Raw genomic sequence first — 24,368 nt, forward strand, 5'->3', positions numbered from 1 at the left:
TACTCTGTATAGTTATTTATCAGCTCTATTAACTGGCATGAGTCTCCTTCATGGGAAACTAATGGGGGGTCCACCCCATCATTGAGAAATGGACTTTGTAATCTCCTTCTCATGTATGAGGTAGGTAGGTAGAGCAGCTCATAAAAAGAACACATAGTCGAGATATTTCATCTGTAGAACAGCTGTTTTGACGACTTTAAAAAAATGACGACTAAAAAAAAATCATCGAATTTCACAACTTACACAAAGGAAAAAGTACTCTGAAAACAATTATAAATACACATACACAAAAGTCTGATCGTAGTTTCAAATATGAGCAAGGAAAGTTGTGTGATTGTACCACACCAGATTTTTTCATATTGTTTTATCAACAATATTGTTTTATATGAGTACACTCTCTCCTTCAATCCAAATTAGTCAACAAACAACACCAATACGATAATTTAGAATATAATATAAAATAAGTTGCTCATCACCCTATTCAGGTATGTAAAATTAAAACTATTAGAAAATACATTGATTTTATCTTTTCTTGATAATATGTATTTTATAATTGATTACTTTTAAAAATTTATTCAACATTCAAAATAAAAATTGTTCTCCAGGCATCAGCCAAATAGATTATTTATTCTCCAACTATCCAAAAAAAGTTTTTTATTTGGTTAGAGAACGAACGTTCAAAATTTCAAGGGAGATATTTTTGTGTTTTTACGATAATTAAAAAAAAACTAAAATTCAGATAGGTACTGTACTAATATTAGGTGAATGAGTAAAATTAGAAAAATTCAATATCAATCAATCAATCTTATTTATTCAGCAAATGTACAAATACATTGAATATTGGCACAATACAGATGTTGACATATTAAACAGAAAAATTAAAAGAACAAACCAACACACAATTACAGTCAATGTCGAAATCGCATAAAATTACTCCTGAACAAATTCCTGAAAGGAGTAAAAATGCAGTTCTAAAATGCCAAGAGTGTATTGACTTATTATTGAATGATGGAGTAAATTACTAGGTACTTCACAGAATTCACTGACTACATATAAAATGGAAAACTTGTCAGGCCAAGCAAAGATGTATTGAAAATTGTCAAGTTTGTTTACAGTAATACACTTCAAAACTGTAAACTACTGAAAAATATCATATTGAGAAGTTGTATGCATTTTGAAAATTCCCTATTCAAAAATAATTTCAGTAATGATGATAATGGTGAGAACAACCACCGGGTAAATCTAACAAGACCTGGAGATTATAGGCCATCATTTGGCAAGGGGAAAAACAAATAGAATTAATATAGATAGATCAGGGCTCCGACAGAAGTTCACTAAACTTATTCTATTCAATAATGTTTGATTTTGTTTGGATTTGATTGTAAATATTGTAATTATAGATTAGATAAATTTCAAGTTTATAAGATTAAAAATGATGATGCTTCTCATTGTAACCTTATAGATTAGATTGTAAATATTGTTATTTTCAATTAGGTAAATTAAATTAGATACTGTGCAATATCTGTGCAATAAATTAGATCATTGTACAATATAGAATATAGTTCGCATTATATATTATTATTAATAAGGTAGATTGTACTAGATAGATTCAATTTTATATTCATTGTGAAATTATTTAAATTTCATTGAACTGTAGATTACATGCTACATATATGTACTGCAAACACAAAATATTATATGATGTGTTTAATTATTGCTTAATGAATGAATATATTAATTCAGAATTTTAAATATTTTGTTTTTACATGCTTTGTGTGTCTACAAAGTTTCCTTTTTATCAATGAGTAAGATTAATGAGAATATAAAGCGAATTTTTGTCAAGAAGGATTTGATAGTGCAATAGAAAAGCAAGGGAGCCTTCCAGCGCTGTGCCTTTCTTGCCCCTTTGTGGTGGGGAGAGCGCTCAGCCCAGCCGGACCGGTTCTTTCAGCATGCAGTTCGCTATCCAGTTAGTATATATAGATCGTTGCTAAAGACTGAACCATTACTCGGTTGATACTGCAACCCAATGGAGTGATGGGGAGAAAGTTTTGGAATGCATAGGTGACTCATTCACTCACACCACCCCATCCAATAGTTTTGTGCAGCAAAAAACTGACACTGTTGTACTTTTTACATTTTTTTTAATTGGACCTTGCGGAACGCCATATTGGAGACTTTTGAGATCAGATTGATATCTTATTCTATAGTTGACTGAGGGAGTCTCATCTATCATCTCTATTTCAACTTTCAACATATTGTAGTCTACCCTTCAAGTAGGATGCAAACCACGATAGCTCTTTCCCCAGCACTCCAATGCCGTTGAGTGACTCTAGAAAAGCATCATGATGAACACTATCAAAAGCACGTGTGAGATCCAGGAATGTATCCATCACCTTATCGCCCTTATCTATCCCATTTATAACTGAGCCAATGAAATCCACTCCAGCCGTGATTGTCGATTTATTTGACCGAAACCCATGTTGTTCTCTGTCTAGCATGTTGTTGATTTCTAAATACCTCACAAGCTGATTACACACCACCCGTTCCAATATTTTTGAAAATACTGATAGTACTGAAATTGGTCTAAAGCACTCCTCAGGATCTTTGGCATTGCCATTTTTAAATATTGGAATGACTCTGGCTATTTTTAGAGAATTGGGGAAGTGACCCAATATAAGAGAAGAATTTATTAGATGAGTCAATGGCTCAATATTATTGTTGGTAAAATATTTTTTTTTAACTGCCATTGTAATATCATCTGGCCAGGAGAGAATTTACTTTCAAATATCATAATAATTTTCGTCAATTAATATGGCAAAACTTGTGTGAACTTGAATCTCAAGGTGAAATATTGATTATTTTTTAAATCATGATTAATAAATAGAGGTCTAGAGCAGTTTGGAATATTAGTAACTACAAAGTTTTCAACTGCCTCTGTAAAAAAATATTGAAAACATTACAAATGTTTTGTTTTTTCAAGTTCCAACTAAGTTCCAAATAATCAAGATGATTTAATAGAAATAAAGGTGTAACGTAATTAAATTGAGATTGAGATTTTTCATTCAATTGAAACTGATATACGTGCCTTGTAAAACAATATCAATAGATAAATTTGCCAATAACAATCACCTATGAATTAGATGATTTTCACTCTTTCTACTACGAATTCTTAATTTTTGTAATCTATAATAAATTTGAGCAATTTATTTTTTTAATAACAGAGCATAAAATCCACACATTCACACAAAGGCCAAACTGTCTTCCAAATTTATATTTCTTACTTTATCCGAGGTTGAGATCCCTGAAAACTCCTTTCACTGTTAGGCATGTTCAATTCTTACTTCTCTTCTCATGTAAAATGTAGGCTATTCTTACAAGAACAATAAACTGACAGCGTCTATAGGTAATTGCTGCTTGTTTTATTCTGAATCCATTATATTGAATTGAATTGTTTTTGTATTGTTCAAATGCAAATAAAGTTCATTTAATTTTAATATACTTTGTCCTCTTTAACCCTGGTCTCAGCTTTCTCGGTTCTTCATATTTTTAAAAAATGAGCCCTGGAACCGGTCTATGGTCACTCACCTGATTCAGCTAAAGTCTGAAGCACACTTGAAGTTGACAGAAAAATATCTGTTCCTCCATGACCAGCATCCAGCCAAAACATGTCGCTTATCTGTGGAATACATCTACGCATTTCATTGTCCTCGGGTGATGTTGATGTTTTGATATGATGGAATTCATAGAGAAGCTGATTGAGAACCACACATCCTTTGCTGAAACCGATCACAATCAATTTGCGGCAAGGTAAATCCGAATCCACGGTATGCGTGTATTCCTAGAATGAAATCAAGGTTCAAGTTAGTCGCAGTTATCGAAAAACATGAATATTATTATATTAGAATTCCGGTTGATACTGTGGAACTCTACATAAAAAAACGCTATTATTTATTCTGGATTCTACACTCTATTGTCGATTCCACAATGAAGTGGAATAGAAAAAGTGGTTTCTTACAAAACGGAAAAGTTTCACTTTGAAATTCTTTCAAAGAGTCGTGAAGTCGAGAAATATCACATCTCTAATTGTTAAAAAATGAATGCAAATAAAATCCTCCATAATGAAAATAATTCAAACATGGATAGTGATGGAATTAATTAAAAAGTCCCTTAAGAATTCAATAATTGTATGAATTGAGCTTTTAATAGAAATTATTTTATATTTTTGAAAACACTAAACAGTTAGAATAGTTGTATTTGAAAAATAAAATGCCTTCTTGATTGCAAAACATCACACTCACTAACACTCTCTGAACCTCACGGTTCTCCTGAGGAATCTTTGCTTCAACTGTTTGAAATTTATTTACTGTGCAGTGCTTATAAATTAAACATAATTGCAAATCCTTTTTAGAAATACTTTTCTACTACTGAATAGTATTAGAAGCTACTGTATTGAACTATTTTAAATATTGTATACTTTCTGCTAAAAAATTAAAAACTTAAATTTCCGAAGAAGCTCTCAGCATTACTGCTTCCGTCTGATGCTTACATACATACATACAGGGATCTGGCGATTTCTTTTCACTGAATTACGAGTATCATAACTTACACCAAACCCGTTGTAGAAATATATTTTTAATAGAAGCTCATTTATTAGTTCGATTAATTGAATATTACATACATAATTGCAGGATTGTTAATAATGTATATTAACAAAAGCATTATCTATTGACCGTGAATTTTAATATTTGTTGTTGCAGGTGCAGGCTGATTTCACCTCATTAGAGTGAAGTTATTCATCTAGTAGGCCTACCTATCCATGTCAATAAATTATCATGGTGTGTCTTTGGTAATATTCTATGCTACTATAGCTCTATTTAAAATTCTTATGAAAACGAAAAACATTCTATTGAACTCAACTGTTTTCTATTAAAAATTGAACAAACCTTTGAATTAGTGAAGTTGAAACGTTGTGATACTCCATCAAGTAGCTTCAGTATGTGTTGAAAGGCAAAATTCATCGGCACATGCTTTGGCACACCATACTTCACTGAAGGGACAAAATTCACAAAGCAACTGTACACATCGAAATCCATCCTGCAAAAATCATATTTTAAACTAATAAGATAACAGAGATGAGAATTCAATCAAAAATTGATATATCTTATATTATTCTTTAATAATAGAATTAGGTGTATTAAATTATTATTATGTAATGGAGAATAGTTCTGTATCACTTCTTAAAACTCTGTTGAATTGATTTTTTATTATTAATATAATTATAGCATTTGTAATAATGAGAAACTCTTGAATTTCTACTAATTCGATTTTTGTGTACCGGTATCGAAAATAAGAACAAAAATGATATAATTACAATATTATTGAATGTTGAATAATAATTTAAAGGGAGTTCTTAACGACCACGATCGATGAAAGCAATGAACAATCATCAGATATAATTGAAATCATAAAATTTACAAATTATTACTATTCTAATTAATTCTATAATTTGGAAAACCTATGGAGCTATATCCTACAGTAATAAGTTATTTTCAGTATAGGTGACAGTAGCACAGATGAATTTACCTGGAAGGTCTGACAACAATAATATGACTTTCTGGAAATTTTAAGCTCAACATACGCGACATGTCATCCAGATTCCACTTCAGGAAAGGTCTGCTGTGCACCTCCATATTTTCTTTGAAATCCTAAAAAACAAATTAGAAAAATGAATAAATAGAAGGAAGGAAAGTGCTGGAAAATGAAAATTTGCTTTGGCACCCGCACTCGCACTCGCAGACGCAGAGCCATAAATCAACGTAATCGAGAGATCACATAACTGATAACGCACCGCTAAACGACAAAATAATGGATCTATAAGGATATTATTTTTGGAACATTTGAATATTTTCATAGATCAAGTACGGTAGTTCCATACGTTATGGTGAATTTGATTGGAATACAGATTTAACTTTTATATCAGCAATTTACAATCCAATAATAGTGTTTTTTCGTAGAGGAGGATTAAATAATCCTCAAAAATGCGTATAGTCACATTATTTGATGACTTACAAATTTAGTTGATTCTTCCACATTTTCCCGTGTTCCATTGTACTATATATTACAAAAATTACAAAATAAAATTCTGTAATAGGTACAAAAACTATAACACTAGACCTCTAAGAGTTGGTCTATGCTCACCACCCTGACAAGAACCATAAATTCGTGAATACAATAATTTGGAAGGATATAAATCTATAGAAACAGCATGATCTATGAATTTTAAAATTACTAGTGACCCTCTGGCTTAGAGAACTAGCTCAATCTTTGAAATCAGCAACTTTTAACCATACAGAGTTGGTGAAAATTAAGGAAACATCTAAATATTTCTTTCACAAAAATAATTTGACAGTAGGTTTCATTAAGAATCCTATTTGAAATGAAAAATTACTCTGTCGCTTCGACATTTTTGTTCCTCATATCAATCCAAATTTTTTAAAATGAGAAGATGGTCATGTGATACATGATTTAGATACAGAGTTCCAAGAGAAAATGAATGGCGAAAACCACAAATTGATCATTTAAACCATTTCAGTTTGTTGATGTAAAAATTGTAAATTATGTTTCAAATTAAACAGCTGAAATCATGTGTCAGCGCATAAAAGAACTTTCTGTGTGATAGCTTTCAAAAGTTATAATCAAACATACACACAGACGGACATAACGACTTCAGCCTTGAATCCACCTTACATTGTATGAACTCACGGGTTCTTTAAAACATTATTTTCCCATTACTTTCAGTTATATATTGTAATAAATTTATTTTAAAAATAAATTTAAATTTAAAATCAAAAGTAAGAACTTGCTAACGCTCGTTCAAAAAGAGTATTTTGTTACTAGGCAACAGGATTGTTTTGTTTACACCTATACATTTTTTCATATACTCAAAAAATCATCGATCATTTTAATAGGAAATTCAACAGAAATGACTTTTGAATTTCCATTGACTAGTATTGGTGTGATCATAGTTGGATTGATCTTTTTCTTCTCCGAGATTGTTCTTAGAAACAAGCCACTCGGTGAGGAGAAATTGGAGAAGATTGATAGCGGAAGTAAAGATAGCCCAATGCCAGTGTAAATGAAGTGCAAAGATTTCAGATTTTGTTGTTAACAGAAATCTAATGGGTAATTGCTATCACATGGAAAGTAAGAAAGTACAATACTGCACGTTTCAAAAAAATTAAAAATATTAAATGCCTATAAACTCTATGTTTTTATACAAAATGATGCGCTTTTTGTTCAAATTAATTATTATTTTGCTAAAAATCTTCAGAGTGTCATCTGATTTTGGAGGAATACAAACTGACAATATCCAATGATTTATATGTAGTTTCTGATTGTTATAATTCTTCATTACAACCACGAGTGCACGAGATAAAATAAAAGGAACTCTGAGACACTCTACCACTGTAAAACTGAGGGTTCTAACAATTCTCAAGTGAGCGAATAAAAATCTTCAATCTTCTTCGACTTTTTCTCTACTAAATATTTTTGATCGGGGCTTTATTGAAGAATATTCAAATTAATAATAATGAAAGGAGAAGGAGATGTTGTGGCATTTCTCTTTGATGAGACAAAAAGTCACTGATATTTTAGTAGTAGCCTATCGACTACTATATAAAGTGGTGTTGACAATATCAGTCTTGTGATTTTTAATGTTCGAATTGAATGAAACGCTTATATTATTAGAACAGCATTGCAAACTCTACCTCCTTTAGTTGTTCAAATAAAACGGTTTAATTTATTAGAATAGAGCATTAATTTATTGAGTAATAATATAATAGAATTTAGATTATTGTTTAAAGTAAAACCAACGTAGAATATGCGAAAAGTTATCATTAAAATGTTGAAATATTATTAAATGAACTAATAATTACCTGCACATCTCCTCCGAAATAAATGACGGTGCTGTGAACTGGTTGAGTGATCGAAGGTTTGTGATAAATTACGTCATTTTTCCTTCCATCATATCCTTCAACTTGGAGGAGTCTTGTTGGGGTTGAATGGTTGGGACTGCTTTCAGCCATTTTTGCATAGTAACGAACAGTCTGTGGGAAAAGAGATTGATTGAAATTGGATGTATCAGTTATAATCTCCCTTCAATAGAACAATGCTGAATTTTTATAAATTTGCAAAAACATTGGTTGAACAGAAATCGTTATATTATCTTCAAGGGAAATGACAGTGAACAACGCGGGGTAACTTTGAGGGGTTTGCAAAATACGGAGGACCGAGGAAAATACATAAAAGCGAATTTTATACTTTATTTATTTATACAATTGGAAACAATATTTCAAATTCCACTAGATAAATCTATAGGAGAGAGAGAGAGAGAGAGAGAGAGGAGAGAGAGAGAGAGAGAGAGAGAGAGAGAGAGAGAGAGAGAGAGAGAGAACTAAAAGCGATAAGACGCACTGTACTGATTCCGTTCTAACCAGAAAGTTTGATGAGAATCTCACTTTGGATTCTGCAAAGTCTAAAAGCATATAAAACAAATATTTGAGATTATAGAGAACATGAACATTGGAGTAAACATGAGCATACCCCCATTCGCCCCATTCAAATTTCCTGCAATTGAAGGAAATAATAGGTAATTGTAGAATTCAAAGTGAGAGAAAGGAAAAATGGATAACAGTTTATAGAAGATTAACCAGGTAAAAAAAATAATATCGTGTGACCTGGCTGGCTCAGGTCTGGTGTCGAGTTTTCAGGTCGCAACTGATCAATTTCAGGGCCTCTGACATGACCTAACGACTGCTTTTTAGGCAGCAGGGACCGACGGCTTAACGTGTCCATCCGAAACACGAGAGTGGCCCGAGATAAATATCTTGCCCGGGCCGGGAATTGAACCCGGGCCTCTGAATCATAAAGCCAGCATCTGATCCACTCGACTACGGCCACTCTCTTAATTAAATTTTTAATCTTTTGATTAACCAGGTAAAAATATTAAATCCACACAATTTCATCATAGGCCTAGTCTATATACAGATAAAGGTCAGTACCTACTTTTTTGTGAATATGTCTCAGTTAGCAAAATTGCCTTAGGAGGCATGTTGCTTCTTTTTTTAATCTAATAAATTCTATCTCTTTTGATTTTTTACTGTTGTTTATTATTAGTTGTACTGTGTCCTTTTGGTTTTTTGCTCAAGCTTGTCATTCAGGTTACCTACTCTTGAATTACCTTTGTCTTGAAAATGTTCTTTTTATATTTTCTACAGTAAGCATGTATCTTATCTCATGTTAGTAAATAGTCTATGATACTTATGTACACATACGGTTACTATATTAGCAACTCGCTCCTCAACCACAGGAAAAAAGTCCATTTGAGGAGTCTCCTTCATAATGATTGCAGATGCGTTTGTTGTTCATTGTTGTAAACAAAGAAGAATAAATTTCAATTTTAATTTCTCTAAAGATTCGATTTTGATAATATGAAACTCACACTTTTAGAATTGCAGCTTAATAACTTGTATCCAAGTAGACTCCTCAATAAGCGTTTAGAAAAATATTTACATTGGTACATACGGTACATCAATATTTTTGTACCTGAAACTAACAAATCAACGTTTATTAGATAACTCATTATTGGGTGAAATAGCAAGCAAGAATTCTAGATTGACGTTGCCAAATTTATGATAGAGTTGCTATTGAATATTCAGCTATCCATTAATTCAAATCAAATCAATTTATTCCCACAGACAAACACTTTACAATTTGTATCGGCCACGTCGATATTACAAACTATATTAGAGATCATACAACAATAGCAATTACCTAAAAATCTAGATAGACTCCATGTTAACATAGAAATATTCATCTACACTATAAAAACAATTGTTTTAAAAAAATTCTCAATTCTCAGTTCAAATTCCCTGAGCGTCAAACCTAGAACATTTGGTGGTAAATGGTTATAAAACTTTATTGAGAAGGCCTTAAAACTCATAATTCATGTATTATTATAAAAGATGAGAAACTGGATAATATTAACGGTGAAAACAAGTATTTGCCTATTTTAAGATTAAATGTAACATTTTAAGGGTAATATCATTTACAGTATATTTCAATAGGCGTATTACTCACTTTATCAAACAACTTTTGACAGATATAGTAAAACGTTTATAATTTATATTTCAATTGTTATTTGATGTTTGGAAGATTTAGTTTTAGAAGCATATATTATTAAACTAATAAAACAAAATAAAACTTGTAGCACCCTTTATTTATTTTAGAACCTGAAGATGGTTTTAGAACCGAAACTAGTTGTTCAACTATTTTAAGTTTTTTAATAAATAAAGGGTGCTACAAGTTTTATTAATTTAAAAGCAGCCCATTTCAATAAGTGTATTATTAAACTATTATGTGCGGTATATGAAATACATTTTTCAATATAAGATTGATCTGTGATCTAAGAAGAAATATAGTAACTTATATAGGCTACTATTGAACTTAACAAAAATGATACTGTGTATGTGAAACATTGGAGAGAACCCAGCTCCTCAAAAACTATAATACATATAGAGATAGAATTTGTAAATATAAAGGCTTCATTGTTGGATCTCATTTATTTTTGAACACATTCTTTCTTCGTGAAAATTCTCAGAAAAGAATCCTCACAATTAGCTGAACTCTTCACTTATAATTAATAGCAACAAAACTCGCTGAGAGAGTTTGTAAAACAAGAATTCATCACTTGATTGAGTATAACACCTTGTACTGTATTTACAAGATTATTGATGATTGCCATTTATAAATTAAAATAACCCAGATTTACAGTGAGATTATATTCTAAGTAAGATTATATAATATATTGATGCAGCAGATGATTAAATTCATTATATTATTTTATAAATTTTACTGGCTTTAGTAGATAATTATACAGAGTGATTATAAAAGAACTTTACAACTTTGAAAGCACATAAATATTTATTGAAATTACTTACAGAATTGAGAAAGGTGTAATTTTGTTACAAAACACTTCAAGTTTAAGGTGTGGGTGTTATTTTGGTTCGATGTGACAGTCGTTGGTAATGCGACTTACATCCCACAGATGAAAGATTTCTTGCCTCACTCGTACCAGCATATTAGGCTTAAGTTGTGCAACCGTAGCGATCAGATTTCGGAGGTCATTAAGATTGTCTGGTAGAGGCGGAACATAAACCTTATCCTTAATGAAATCCCACAGGAAGAAATCCATTGGTGTTAAATCCATCGCTCCAGTGAGCATGGTAGCCATGCAATTGGCCCTGCATGGTAAATCCAGCGAAGTTGAAAGAAGAATTCCAAAACTAAAACTTCTCCGTGGAAATGAGCTGGTGCACCGTCATGCTGAACAAGATGAACAAGTGTCCTTTTACTTTCAGCATGACGGTGCACCAGCTCATTTCCATGGAGAAGTTTTGGATTTTCTAGACATTCGCTTTCAACTCCGCTGGATTGGCCGTGCAGGGTCAATTGCATGGCCACCTCGCTCACTGGATTTAACATCGATGCATTTCTTCCTGTGGGGTTTATTAAGAATAAGGTTTATGTTCCGCCTCTACTAGACAATCTTAATGACCTCCGAAATCGGATCACATTCGGATCGCTGCGGTTGCACAAGTTACGCCTGATATGCTGGTACGAGTGTGGCAAGAAATCGACTATCGGTGGGATGTATGTCGCATAACCAACGTCACATCGAACCAAAATAACACCCACACCTTAAACTTGAAGTGTTTTGTAACAAAATGACACCTTTCTCAATTCTGTAAGTAGTTTCAGTAAATATTTATGTGCTTTCAAAGTTGTAAAGTTCTTTTATAATCACCCTGTATAACTAGGAATAACACTTAGGATGCGAGTGTTTAGTTTGACCTTTTCCTTTCACTCTGTAATGACTAGAGAATACTGTATCAAATTGTATCATTAAAATGAAGGATAATTATGAGCTTAGGAAAATCAACAATGTAATAATTAGAATTCCTAATGTCAGAATCCATGTCATCTATCTATAATATAATAAAGAATTGGCTCATACACGTACGGGATAGGAAATTCACGAATGACGCATCATCACGTCATCAAGAGTTAGTTGGACAACCAACAAATACTATGCAATTGAGGATACATACTAATTGTGACAATTGGAATGAGTGTACCTGCCCCTAACTAAAAAAGGAGAATTCCATCAAATACTTGGGGATCATTGTCGACTATAACCCTAGATGGGAGCATCATATAGAATTTATTTGTAGAAAGCTTAAGTTTATATCAATTTCATTCTATAAAACCGGCAAAATAATGTATATTAATGAATTGAAGATTCTATACTTTTCATACGTTCAGTCGGTTCTACAGTATGCTCCAATCCAGAGCATACGATGTTCACATGCAAAAAATATTTATCATGCAAAAAATTATCATTAAAACAATCCTTAATAAACCGAGAATATTATCCCAGTAGAGACACTTTCGACCAATTGAAGGTGATGACTATTCGTCAACTATATAAATATACATAAAAAGCAGTACATACGGGTAAATAAAAAGGAGTTTACATTGAGAGATAATACTGCTTTGTATAACTTCAGATTGAGTTCACACAACACATTCAACATCAATTACACCAATCTGACAATAGTACGCAGACAATTGAGTTATCTTAGCACTAAACTAATAAATCTCATCCCTGTTAATTCCCTGTGGGCAGGCCAAGGATGTGAACGGAAGCCATTGACTGGATCGTTGAAAACTTTTTCTTTAACATCAGTAATATATTGTAATTTATTTTTTCACTATTAACTCCTTTGGTTTCTTCTTTTTTTCACGTTAGCTTGATTTTGTTCTAAATTGATACTCTCACTCATCGGACAGGATTTTTCCTTTGCTGGATGATGCCAATAGTGTATTTGAATTGTTTTGTTTTAAATTTATTTTCCATTATCGAATTATCTCTAAGGAGTTAATAGAATGATTTTATACTCTTATATTTACTATGAAATGTTAACATGTCGGTATTAATTTTGCCAATAAACAATAATAATTATTATTATTTTTATTAACTGCGAGACTGATCAACTTGAAATTTTGTATATAGATTCTCAATTTATCGAGGATAGTTATGGGCCTATTTTAAATTCTTCAACATTACATTACCGTAGGTCAAGTTTTCAGTTTGTCAAGTTTTTAATTAGCTCCTTGCGGAGCACGGGTTATCTGCTAGTATAAAATAATATACAGTAGATGAAAATTCCAAAAGAATCTGAATTCTATTATAATAATATATCTGGGCATGAAGAAAATCAAGCACTGCACCAAAATAGGCGATAAAAAATCGTTTGATAATTGATACGGATTAATAAGCATGAAATATTTGCTTAGAGAGTATTATTTCCGTGGTTGAGGGAAGGCTCAGTTTGGTAGAGTTAATTCTGGCCTGGCTAGAGGCCAGTTACCACTTTGACTCAATCTCCAATGGAAATGATCAGGATGATAATTTTGAACGTCAATTTCCAACTTAAACATTACACAGGATACTGTGTTGATGACCAATATAAATTTCATGTGTTCAGCCTACACTGTAGCAGTGCTTTACACACGGATTGGTTTCGATAGGCTAAACGAATTTGGAACTACTGACAGGTTTATTTGACCGACAGGTGTTTTGTAGAGTTGCACTAAAAAATATTCGAGCCTACGAATTTCACTCATCCCGTCTGTTAAAGTCAATAGCTTTGTTTACCAGCTTCTGACAATCATTGCAACACCGCTGCTATTATCAAGAGCCTGAAGTGGAGCTACAGGCTAAATATAGGATGAAACCTCTCCACTTTTGAAACCTTTTTTCGGTCAAATACAAGCCACTCTCTTGAAGAACGAATCTATGAATACAGTACATTGATAAAGAGAATTCTGGATCATAGCATACACAGGTACCCTAAATAAACATAGAATAGGTACCGATCGAATGCCGATCACTCATTTTACATTTCATAGCTATTATTATAGATTGAATATAAAGAGCATTGGTGATGATTACTACAATTCTACAATACTATATACTGATATTCCCTCTGAATGTCACCATTTAAACTTTTACACAATTAAATTGAATGAAAATTAATATATATAGCATGAGATTATTAATTAAACAAAATTTGAATCACCTAGTATCTTCATTCCATTTTTATTGATTTTACAATGAACTCATACCAATGATAAACTGCTCATAAATAAATGAAAAAATTAAGATGTTAATGTGAGTTACTTGAAAATTCCATGAGAATGCAAGTAGTTTGTATTTAATGAAGTAAATTCTTATTTAATTAGTTCATAGTCAAATACTTTTTTCTACGGTAGGCTATATTAATGATACAAGAACAAAAAATATTGGAATAATGCTTTATCACTTACCAAATTTTATATCAAACGTGAAAAATATCAGAATATATTTCATAATAAGTATGTATTATAAATATAATGAATAATTTGATACTTTATGAGTTTAGCATACAGGAATCACTACACTCATGACTTCCACGTTCAATGTACACTAGACGAGTTTCCCAACAATCAAACTGAATTCTTCCTACAACTAGAATCTATAAAAAAGTATTCACCATTGCAGAAAAGTTGTTTCACTTCTGCTCGACACAGTATCTTCGAAGTTTAAGAAAATTTGTTAAACTTACAAATTCGTCGCACTAATGCCTTTCCCCAAAATCAACATTCTTTAAAATGAAAATTATTTATCACGAGTTTAATAGTGAAAGATTCAATGATTCCATCTTTTATATACAAATAAGCATTCCTGAGTAAAAAAATGTGATACGGAGATAATAAAGTTTGAATTCTTTATTATACAATTCAATTTGTATTTCAATATGAATGTTAATAATCACTCATCATAATCACCTTTAGATAAACATTTAAGTACGGTAGCGTAGTTCAGTTGACTGATGGAGCGTCACAGCTTATTCAGTCTATTATATTACAGCTCACGAGTTCGAATAAATCCGGGATTTATTGTGTCATTCCCGAAGTAATTATCTAAGCAAAAATCATCTACTTATGTGGGTATCACAAGACATTTTTTTAAAAGTGAGAATATTTGAAATTTATAGTGAAGTAGATGTCATCTTCCATCATGAATTTTGTCATGGAGAGTTAGCAATTCTTGTAGAATAAACTTTTACACGTCTCAAAATTTCTATTTTCTAGTAAAAATCATTCACAAATATCATAGTCCACCACATAGTACAAGATATCTCAGTGCACCCAATCGATTAAGGTTATACAACTTTATTTTATTAAAAAACTCTTACAAATCTCACTGTCCACCGAATTGTGCAAGATCTCTCAATGCACAGAAGTTAATTGATTATGGTCAAATTTATTTCAAGAAAAAATAACATAGTCCACCACATAGTGAAAGATCTCTTAGTGCACACAATTGATTATGGTATATGGCCAGATACAAATGGGTCACAAACAATTATTAACATTGTCTACATGGCATGTGTCAAGTAGAAATATGTCCATGGATGTATTTGTTATTTTGTGGTGAATTGATGTTAATCAGCGTTATTGCGCCTGTAGCAGGCGACTGCCCTCAGGCGCAGATCCTCGAAACAGAACGTGATGTCCGACTTGAGTTCACGCATTTTCACACGTACCACCTCACGCATCAGATTGTAGCACATGGCCATCAAACCCATGCCAAGCAACAGGTATACAAAGTTGATGACTAACTTAGTCTGATGACCACTGCGCGAGTCAAGAATATTAGCACCAGGCACAAAATCGCCTATACCGATTTTGCAGAGGCTGGTCACACAGAAGTAGGTGCTGTCCAAATAGTTCCAGTTCTCCCATTCGGCAAACATGACGGTGCCTGTGGCGACGTAAGCACCCATCACCCAGAGGCAGGCGGTCGAGGGCACGATGATTCGCGCCGGCTCACTGTCAGAGTCGCGGCGTCTGTCCTCCATGCTGCACTCGTACGCTTTCGTGTACAACCAGCGGAACGTTTGCGCCAGCACTTTGCCCATGTTCATGAAGTAGAGCACGTAGAGCGGGATACCGAATACGGCGTAGACGACGGTGGCGATTTTGCCCCAGGTTGTGCGAGGCACCATGTTGCCATAGCCGATCATGGTGAAGACAGAGAGGGAGAACATGAGTGCGGCGGGGAACGACCAGCTGTCCCCCTGCACCCGCCCGTCATAGCCGGCTCGCACCTCGGTCACCACACCATCTTGGAACTCTTTGAGCGCCTTGGCAGCGCCCAACTGCCAGGCGGTCTTGTTGAAGACGTTCTCACGAGTGGTGACCCGCCACAGGTCACCCAGACAGGCGTTCCGCTTCTGCGCCACCTTCTCAATCTCGGGTCGCTCCACGTGGCCCTCGATCGACATGAAGCCCATCGCGCCCAGGATGGCATAGCCCACCACCAGCCCGCCCACCCCCACTTGCGTGCACATGAACGCCACCAGCTTGCGGCAACAGTCGCGCACCTTTTGTCGCGGGTTGCTGCCCGAGCCGGTCGACGAGCCGCGGCTCCGCGCCGTCACGCCTCGCATCCGTCCACTGTCTCGCATCGCCACCAACTGACTCAACACAACAACTCATTCCCCTGCTCCGACGGTCTTCTCACTGCTGCCAAGCGCAACGCGTTGCACACTCGCACCACGTATCATCACGTTTTTGTATCACCACTGTCTACCAATCCACATTTTATGGCCAGTACTCTATCGAAGACATAGTTTGATTCCAACTCTCTTAAAAAGACAAAGTAAATTGCTGTACGTGAATAAACTAACTGTGAACTTGAACTTCACATGAACTGTGAGTTTTAACAATAATACTATTTCAGTTTTTGCATGATAATCATTCTAATTAGGTGAGGTCCACGTTATAATATTATAATATTTGATTAACATTGTTGTTGCTATCCTTGTCTGTCATTCAAAAAATCAGATAGCGCTATACTTTTCTAGCTCGGCAACGTTGCCAGATCGTTTTTCAACAATGTAGAAATATAGTAAATTAACAAAATATCCAATCTAAATTATAAAAATGTATTATTCAATCATTGAAAAATATTTTTTCTTGACCAATAAAATATATATTATTATTTTAAACAAGAATGAACAGTAAATATTACATCAGATATAGGCTACCGCTATCAGCAATCCTCGATAGAATGTAGTGGCAAGGCAGAGAATCGTGGACCTCACAATAGATAATGATGATGTAGTAGTAGATTATGATTATGTTTTTTGAATATTATGCTGAAAACATTGACAATTTTTCCAATCTCGTTGTTTAATTCTTGATAATGCGTATAAAATATATTCAATGTGAGCGTAAAAACCTTTCTTTTACACAATTTTCACCATTTCAACCAACTTGTGATAATTTTTCCTAAAATTTGATTCGTATCAGGTTGAGGTTTCTGTGCCAAAGTATAAATTTTGTATCAAGTGGAGCCACCTGTCTCTTGTAAGTCTATGAGATTCGTTTCAAACTGACAGTATTGGTTGAACAGGAAACGTTGATGATATTCATGAGAGTTTGAAGTGAATCTCACGCCAGAAGAGGCAGGCGGTCTGAAAAGACGCTATTTTTGAAAATGTTGGACGGTGGCCAATAGCCAGCCAGCTTTGATAAATTGCGAACGCGGCCAGTTATGACGCGAGCATCCCTCCCTATACCCTGTACTGTAACACTGTTGATCGGCAACGCAACTGCGAGCCGAAATTAATAATACAGCAATCATAATTATTTTAGACTCACAACTTCCTGTCTTTCCTTGCTGGCTGCTAGTTGGCCACATCCAAAATTACCAGAAAAACTCACAAAAAGGCCATCTCCGATTGTACGCGTCAATCCGAAACCCGAGTACAGAATTTTTCCATTGAGAATTCTAAATACAGAATGTTGTTCTATTGAGTTTGTTGATTTCTATACAATTCTCCTTGTTCAACAGAAAACCTCAGTACAAAATATTTCTATTAAGTTCTAAAACAAAATGTTATTACGTTTTTACTTTATTTATTTATTTATTTATTCCTTGAAAAAGCATTACAATAATTCACAATTAGAAATATAACAACAAAATGAATCAATACAAATAAACATAAGGAACTACTTCCCCAAAAGAGCAAGCTCGAGCTTGGGGAAGGAGCAGCCGTACCTTGACTACTTACTTATTATTAATTAACATTACAGTATATACATTAACAACTAAAATCAAATCCTTTCAATAAACAAGATAAATCAGTGATGCTATAATAGATCAATATATTTACATACAATATGTGTTAGATGCAACAAAATTTGTAAATTATAATAATGACCGGATATTGCCTAGCCCAGTGTATAACATGATATAAGATGTGGTACAAAATGAAATCTATTCAATTGGAATAATTACTATACTAATGTAATCCAGAAATTCTCGGCACTATCCCAGCCATGAGAGCTAACCAGATACTTTTTCAAATGTAGTCCAAAGTTTTTTTGGGCGAGTAAACCTCTCAAATTACTTGGAAGAATATTAAAAAATAATGGAGATAAATATATGAAGCTACGCTGACCAGCAGTAGTCAATAATCTAGGAACAGTAACCAGACCTGACTCCTCCCGTCTTGTAATAGCACAATCCGTTCTATTAATGAAATGAAAAAGTGATAGCTTCTTATAATATAATATGATGTGTTTCAGGTACATCTGTCTAATCGGTAGAACTGAAAATTCCAAAAAAGCCAATCTTGTTGAATACATTCTATTCTTTTTCAGAATAATTTTTAATATTAAATTTTGTATTGTTTTTACTGGTTTTAGAACATTTGTATATGCACCACCCCAACCCACAATACCATATTGGAGCAATGACTGTGCCAGTGCATAATACACCATCTTCATGACTTTCATAGGCAAAACAGAACGTAATTTCACAAATAAATAAATAAGTTTTCTAGATCGTGTAGTAAGCTGCGACAAATGTACATCCCACTTTAAATGCTGATCAACCATTACTCCAAGATATCTGATACTGCTAATCTTCTCTATTTTATTACAATTAACTGAACACCCTAAATCTACATGACTAAGACAATTTGGAGAATGCAAAACAAGTGACATATTAACTGGCTGATTCTGTATATTCAAGGAAAAAGAGATGTATTTTGTTTTGGACAAATTCAGAGTCAGTTTTCTTCTATCAAGCCATTTTTTTACTTCTCCCAGTCCCCTAGCAGCTGAGTCACATGTGCTAGCCCAGTTTTCTTCATGAAAAATTAAAACTGCATCGTCTGCAAATGACAATATTTTCCCATTGATTAAATTAAGGTTACAAAAGGTTACATTAATATAGATCAGGAAGAGGCAAGGTCCAATCACTGTTCCCTGCGGGATTCCCATTTTAACAGATTTATATTCACTAACAGTGTTATTGACTCTAACACATTGTTGCCTATTCTTTAAATAGCTGCAAAACCATCCCAGTGCCACATCCTCAAGACCAAGGCTACGGAGACAATCAAGTAGACGATCATGGCAAACTGTATCAAAGGCTTTTGCAAGATCAAGAAAAATAGCTATTTGTCTCCTACCTACATCCAAGTTTAAGATTGTTTCTTGAACAAAAGCAGCAATTGCTTCCTGTGTTCCCATCCCCTCTCTAAAACCAAATTGATTTTTTGACAGAATATTATTCACTTCCAAAAATTTATGTAGCTGTCTCTAAATATATTATATATTTTTACTTTTGAAATTGTAATTGAAATTCTTCATTCTTCAAAAAAGATCAACAATACAATTATATTTGCATGTAAAAAATAAAAATACATTTCATGGGCACATGCCTGTGAGAGAGGAGCGAGTTGTCTAGTAGCATCAATATACATAATCTTAAATTAAACTATTTATAGCTGTGGAAAATATGACTAAATACAATAAAAAAATTATTTAAGAAAGAATAGACTAGAGTAACAAATAAAACAAAACTCAATCTGGAGAGAGGTATTATAAATAAAATAAAATAAACCAGATCAGGCAAACTGAAACGAAGTGGGAAGCACGGTGAAATCGACAAACAAAATAAAATCGTTAAAAAGATACAATAATTGTTGAAATCTTGCATTTTTGACCAAGGAGCGAGAACACTCACATCCAACAAGCGTACTCATTCACACAATCGTTACTCACTATCAATGTTTAGGCAATGTACAATTATTAGCCAAAAAAGGTAAATTAAAAGGTAATTTTTAATCATTATCGGTAAGAGTAAGGTGATACTAAAATACCTTCCTGCTCCTCTAGGTTTAGGGAAGTCACCCAATCGTTGACTATTTTTTTATAGTGAATTATTTTCAAATTGTCTGGGTTTTTCAAATAGACGGTCAGTTTTTGAAAAAGGAAATGCATTTTTCCCCCATTAATTACATTAAAAATATTTTTACACATTAACACCAGCCTTGGAGACAGAATTCAAGTGAGGTGCTCCACGATCTGCGTACGAAACCATTGTTCTCGTCTTGGCATGAGTCTACTCATGACTCATGCATTTTTTTATAATTTAGAATAAAACTATGTCCCGAATTCCAAACAAATGCTCACCCTTCAGACACACTTTCATTTCTATAATAATGGAATAAAAGGAATTGATATTGTCAGAAGGTCACAACCACTTATCAATTACATTTTTATTGCAAAAACTATTTCTGTTAATCTCTAGTAAACTATAATCTGATAATCCTAAATATGATAGAAATTTACAAAAATGAAAAAGAAAATTCAGTTTTATACATTGAGAAGTTAACAAACAAAATTACAAAAGCTTTCATTAAAACTAAATAATGATATGATAATATTGGCATTGCCATCAAAACAAAGTTTGTGCGCTAGCAACGAGCACTCAGTAAGTACTCCAATTAGAGAAAAATAGAAAAAAAGTAATTTTAGGAAACAAAAATTTAGCAAACACTGTCGAAGAAAAACGTGATAAATGGAGCAGTTCATAACTGTGTTTTTCATGTATTTTTGCTTATATAATTCATATTATTTTATATTCAAATGTTGTATATTGATTATTTTTATTTTTTGCTTGTTTTTGTAATTCTCTGTTCTTTTCCTGTGAAACTGGTGTTGTACCGCTAGAAGTTGAGTAGATAAATAAATGTAAACATAATCTAATTCGGCAAACAAATATTCATTTTGATTTTATTAGAAATATTGTCAAATACAGTACAGGATAACATTGTGAACTCAGTTTGAGAGACAACTTTTAGCTAGTAAGAGAGAAAAAAATAAATAAGTAAAATTCTGGTGTGGCGCACTCATACAACTTTCCTTGCCGTTATCAAAATTGATCAACTGACGCTAGTGTTCACGCGCATCTCAAGTTTACTATTCTAAGACCTGAGCCAGCTGGAGACAGGACAATAACGCTGTAGACACACGAGGTCTGCTATCTCTTCATAGTGAATGATTTAATAGAATCAACAGTTGCCAAGAGTTTGCAATAATTGAATAATCACATTTTCTTGAATTTTGAGCTTATTTTCAATTTTAGGTGAAAATGCTATTAAACATTAATTGTAGAGACTTTCATGCTCAATCTTTTCCACTTGAATTTTTTTGTTTGAATTGTATCTGAAGCCTGATAATTGAGAATCTAAAATCAAACTTTGCATAGATGGTGCAGTGCTCCTAAAATTTTTACAGATATGGGACTCGAGGCAGTTGATAGAGCTTATCAATGACTTTTTTAGGTATGAATTTGATCAAAATTGTTGAAGCCGTTTTCGAAAAAATCGCGAAAAACCCGGTTTTTTACAACATCTTTACAATTTTAGCCACCATCTTGAATTGCTTTTGATCGAAATTGTTCGTGTCGGATCCTTATAGTGTAAGGACCTTAAGTTCCAAATTTCAAGTAATTCCGTTAATTGGGAGATGAGATATTGTGTACACACACACACACATACCAATACTCAAAAACCACTTTTTTGACTCGGGGAACAAAATTTTTTGATACTTGGTTGAAACTTATGGAAATTTAGAAATTGGGATACCTTGATTTTTTTCGGGAAGCAATACTTTCCTTACCTACCTATGGTAATAGGGCAAGGAAAGTAAAAAATAGAATATGAAAATTAAGAATTGATAAATGCATAGAATTTAAATATTTTAGCTACAACATTTTTTTTGTCTTGATCCAGTTCTCAATTTTATTTTAAGATAAGATAAACCACCTTTTGTGGGTTTAATTTTTATAAAATGTTCTGGAATAATATTTATCAGTTTATTCAATGTGTAGTTATTAAGATTATACAATCTTATCTTTATTTTTATTGTTTTTTCATTTCCTCTAATTAATACTTGAGATTTAAAACCTTCAATTTTGTTTTTCTATAACACTCTTAATATAAACTGAACTCGCGCACAGGCAATATGTTGCCTATGTAAACTTTTCCCTTTATTATTTGAGTACACTAATTTATTATTAATTCATAAGCCTAGCATTATTTGTAGTTTTATATTATCAAGTAAAATTGATTTTTTGACAGAATATTATTCACTTCCAAAAATTTATGTAGCTGTCTCTAAATATATTATATATTTTTACTTTTGAAATTGTAATTGAAATTCTTCATTCTTCAAAAAAGATCAACAATACAATTATATTTGCATGTAAAAAATAAAAATACATTTCATGGGCACATGCCTGTGAGAGAGGAGCGAGTTGTCTAGTAGCATCAATATACATAATCTTAAATTAAACTATTTATAGCTGTGGAAAATATGACTAAATACAATAAAAAAAATTATTTAAGAAAGAATAGACTAGAGTAACAAATAAAACAAAACTCAATCTGGAGAGAGGTATTATAAATAAAATAAAATAAACCAAATCAGGCAAACTAAAACGAAGTGGGAAGCACGGTGAAATCGACAAACAAAATAAAATCGTTAAAAAGATACAATAATTGTTGAAATCTTGCATTTTTGACCAAGGAGCGAGAACACTCACATCCAACAAGCGTACTCATTCACACAATCGTTACTCACTATCAATGTTTAGGCAATGTACAATTATTAGCCAAAAAGGTAAATTAAAAGGTAATTTTTAATCATTATCGGTAAGAGTAAGGTGATACTAAAATACCTTCCTGCTCCTCTAGGTTTAGGGAAGTCACCCAATCGTTGACTATTTTTTTATAGTGAATATTTTCAAATTGTCTGGGTTTTTCAAATAGACGGTCAGTTTTTGAAAAGGAAATGCATTTTTCCCCATTAATTACATTAAAAATATTTTTACACATTAACACCAGCCTTGGAGACAGAATTCAAGTGAGGTGCTCCACGATCTGCGTACGAAACCATTGTTCTCGTCTTGGCATGAGTCTACTCATGACTCATGCATTTTTTTATAATTTAGAATAAAACTATGTCCCGAATTCCAAACAAATGCTCACCCTTCAGACACACTTTCATTTCTATAATAATGGAATAAAAGGAATTGATATTGTCAGAAGGTCACAACCACTTATCAATTACATTTTTATTGCAAAAACTATTTCTGTTAATCTCTAGTAAACTATAATCTGATAATCCTAAATATGATAGAAATTTACAAAAATGAAAAAGAAAATTCAGTTTTATACATTGAGAAGTTAACAAACAAAATTACAAAAGCTTTCATTAAAACTAAATAATGATATGATATATAATATTGGCATTGCCATCAAAACAAAGTTTGTGCGCTAGCAACGAGCACTCAGTAAGTACTCCAATTAGAGAAAAATAGAAAAAAAGTAATTTTAGGAAACAAAAATTTAGCAAACACTGTCGAAGAAAAACGTGATAAATGGAGCAGTTCATGACATATAACTGTGTTTTTCATGTATTTTTGCTTATATAATTCATATTATTTTATATTCAAATGTTGTATATTGATTATTTTTATTTTTTGCTTGTTTTTGTAATTCTCTGTTCTTTTCCTGTGAAACTGGTGTTGTACCGCTAGAAGTTGAGTAGATAAATAAATGTAAACATAATCTAATTCGGCAAACAAATATTCATTTTGATTTTATTAGAAATATTGTCAAATACAGTACAGGATAACATTGTGAACTCAGTTTGAGAGACAACTTTTAGCTAGTAAGAGAGAAAAAAATAAATAAGTAAAATTCTGGTGTGGCGCACTCATACAACTTTCCTTGCCGTTATCAAAATTGATCAACTGACGCTAGTGTTCACGCGCATCTCAAGTTTACTATTCTAAGACCTGAGCCAGCTGGAGACAGGACAATAACGCTGTA

General features: G+C 32.8%; 2 protein-coding genes across 5 annotated transcripts in view; both read right to left on the reverse strand.

Annotated features, from left to right (window-relative positions):
• LOC111045133 (UPF0565 protein C2orf69 homolog) overlaps positions 1 to 24,368 on the reverse strand; it is a 29,940-nt gene that overhangs the window by 1,708 nt on the left and 3,864 nt on the right. The window contains exons 1-6 of one of the 4 annotated variants that reach the window (XM_039435832.1): positions 14,452 to 16,457; positions 9,503 to 9,612; positions 7,938 to 8,108; positions 5,587 to 5,708; positions 4,947 to 5,097; positions 3,589 to 3,841 (exon numbers count right to left, since the gene is read on the reverse strand). In XM_039435832.1, coding sequence (XP_039291766.1) covers positions 3,589 to 3,841; positions 4,947 to 5,097; positions 5,587 to 5,708; positions 7,938 to 8,108; positions 9,503 to 9,612; positions 14,452 to 14,494 — 850 coding nt within the window. In that variant the 5' untranslated portion in view covers positions 14,495 to 16,457. Of the gene's footprint in view, positions 1 to 3,588; positions 3,842 to 4,946; positions 5,098 to 5,586; positions 5,709 to 7,937; positions 8,109 to 9,502; positions 9,613 to 14,451; positions 16,458 to 24,368 lie in introns of those variants that run through there. The other 3 variants (XM_039435845.1, XM_039435837.1, XM_039435854.1) reach the window with 3 other exon arrangements.
• On the reverse strand, positions 14,878 to 16,874 carry LOC111045134 (potassium channel subfamily K member 15). The gene has a single exon (XM_022330450.2). The coding sequence runs from the start codon at positions 16,635 to 16,637 to the stop codon at positions 15,612 to 15,614; it is 1,026 nt and encodes a 341-aa protein (XP_022186142.2). The 5' UTR covers positions 16,638 to 16,874; the 3' UTR covers positions 14,878 to 15,611.

The sequence above is a fragment of the Nilaparvata lugens genome, chromosome 1 (assembly GCF_014356525.2).
Source record: "Nilaparvata lugens isolate BPH chromosome 1, ASM1435652v1, whole genome shotgun sequence".
Taxonomy (NCBI): domain Eukaryota; kingdom Metazoa; phylum Arthropoda; class Insecta; order Hemiptera; family Delphacidae; genus Nilaparvata; species Nilaparvata lugens.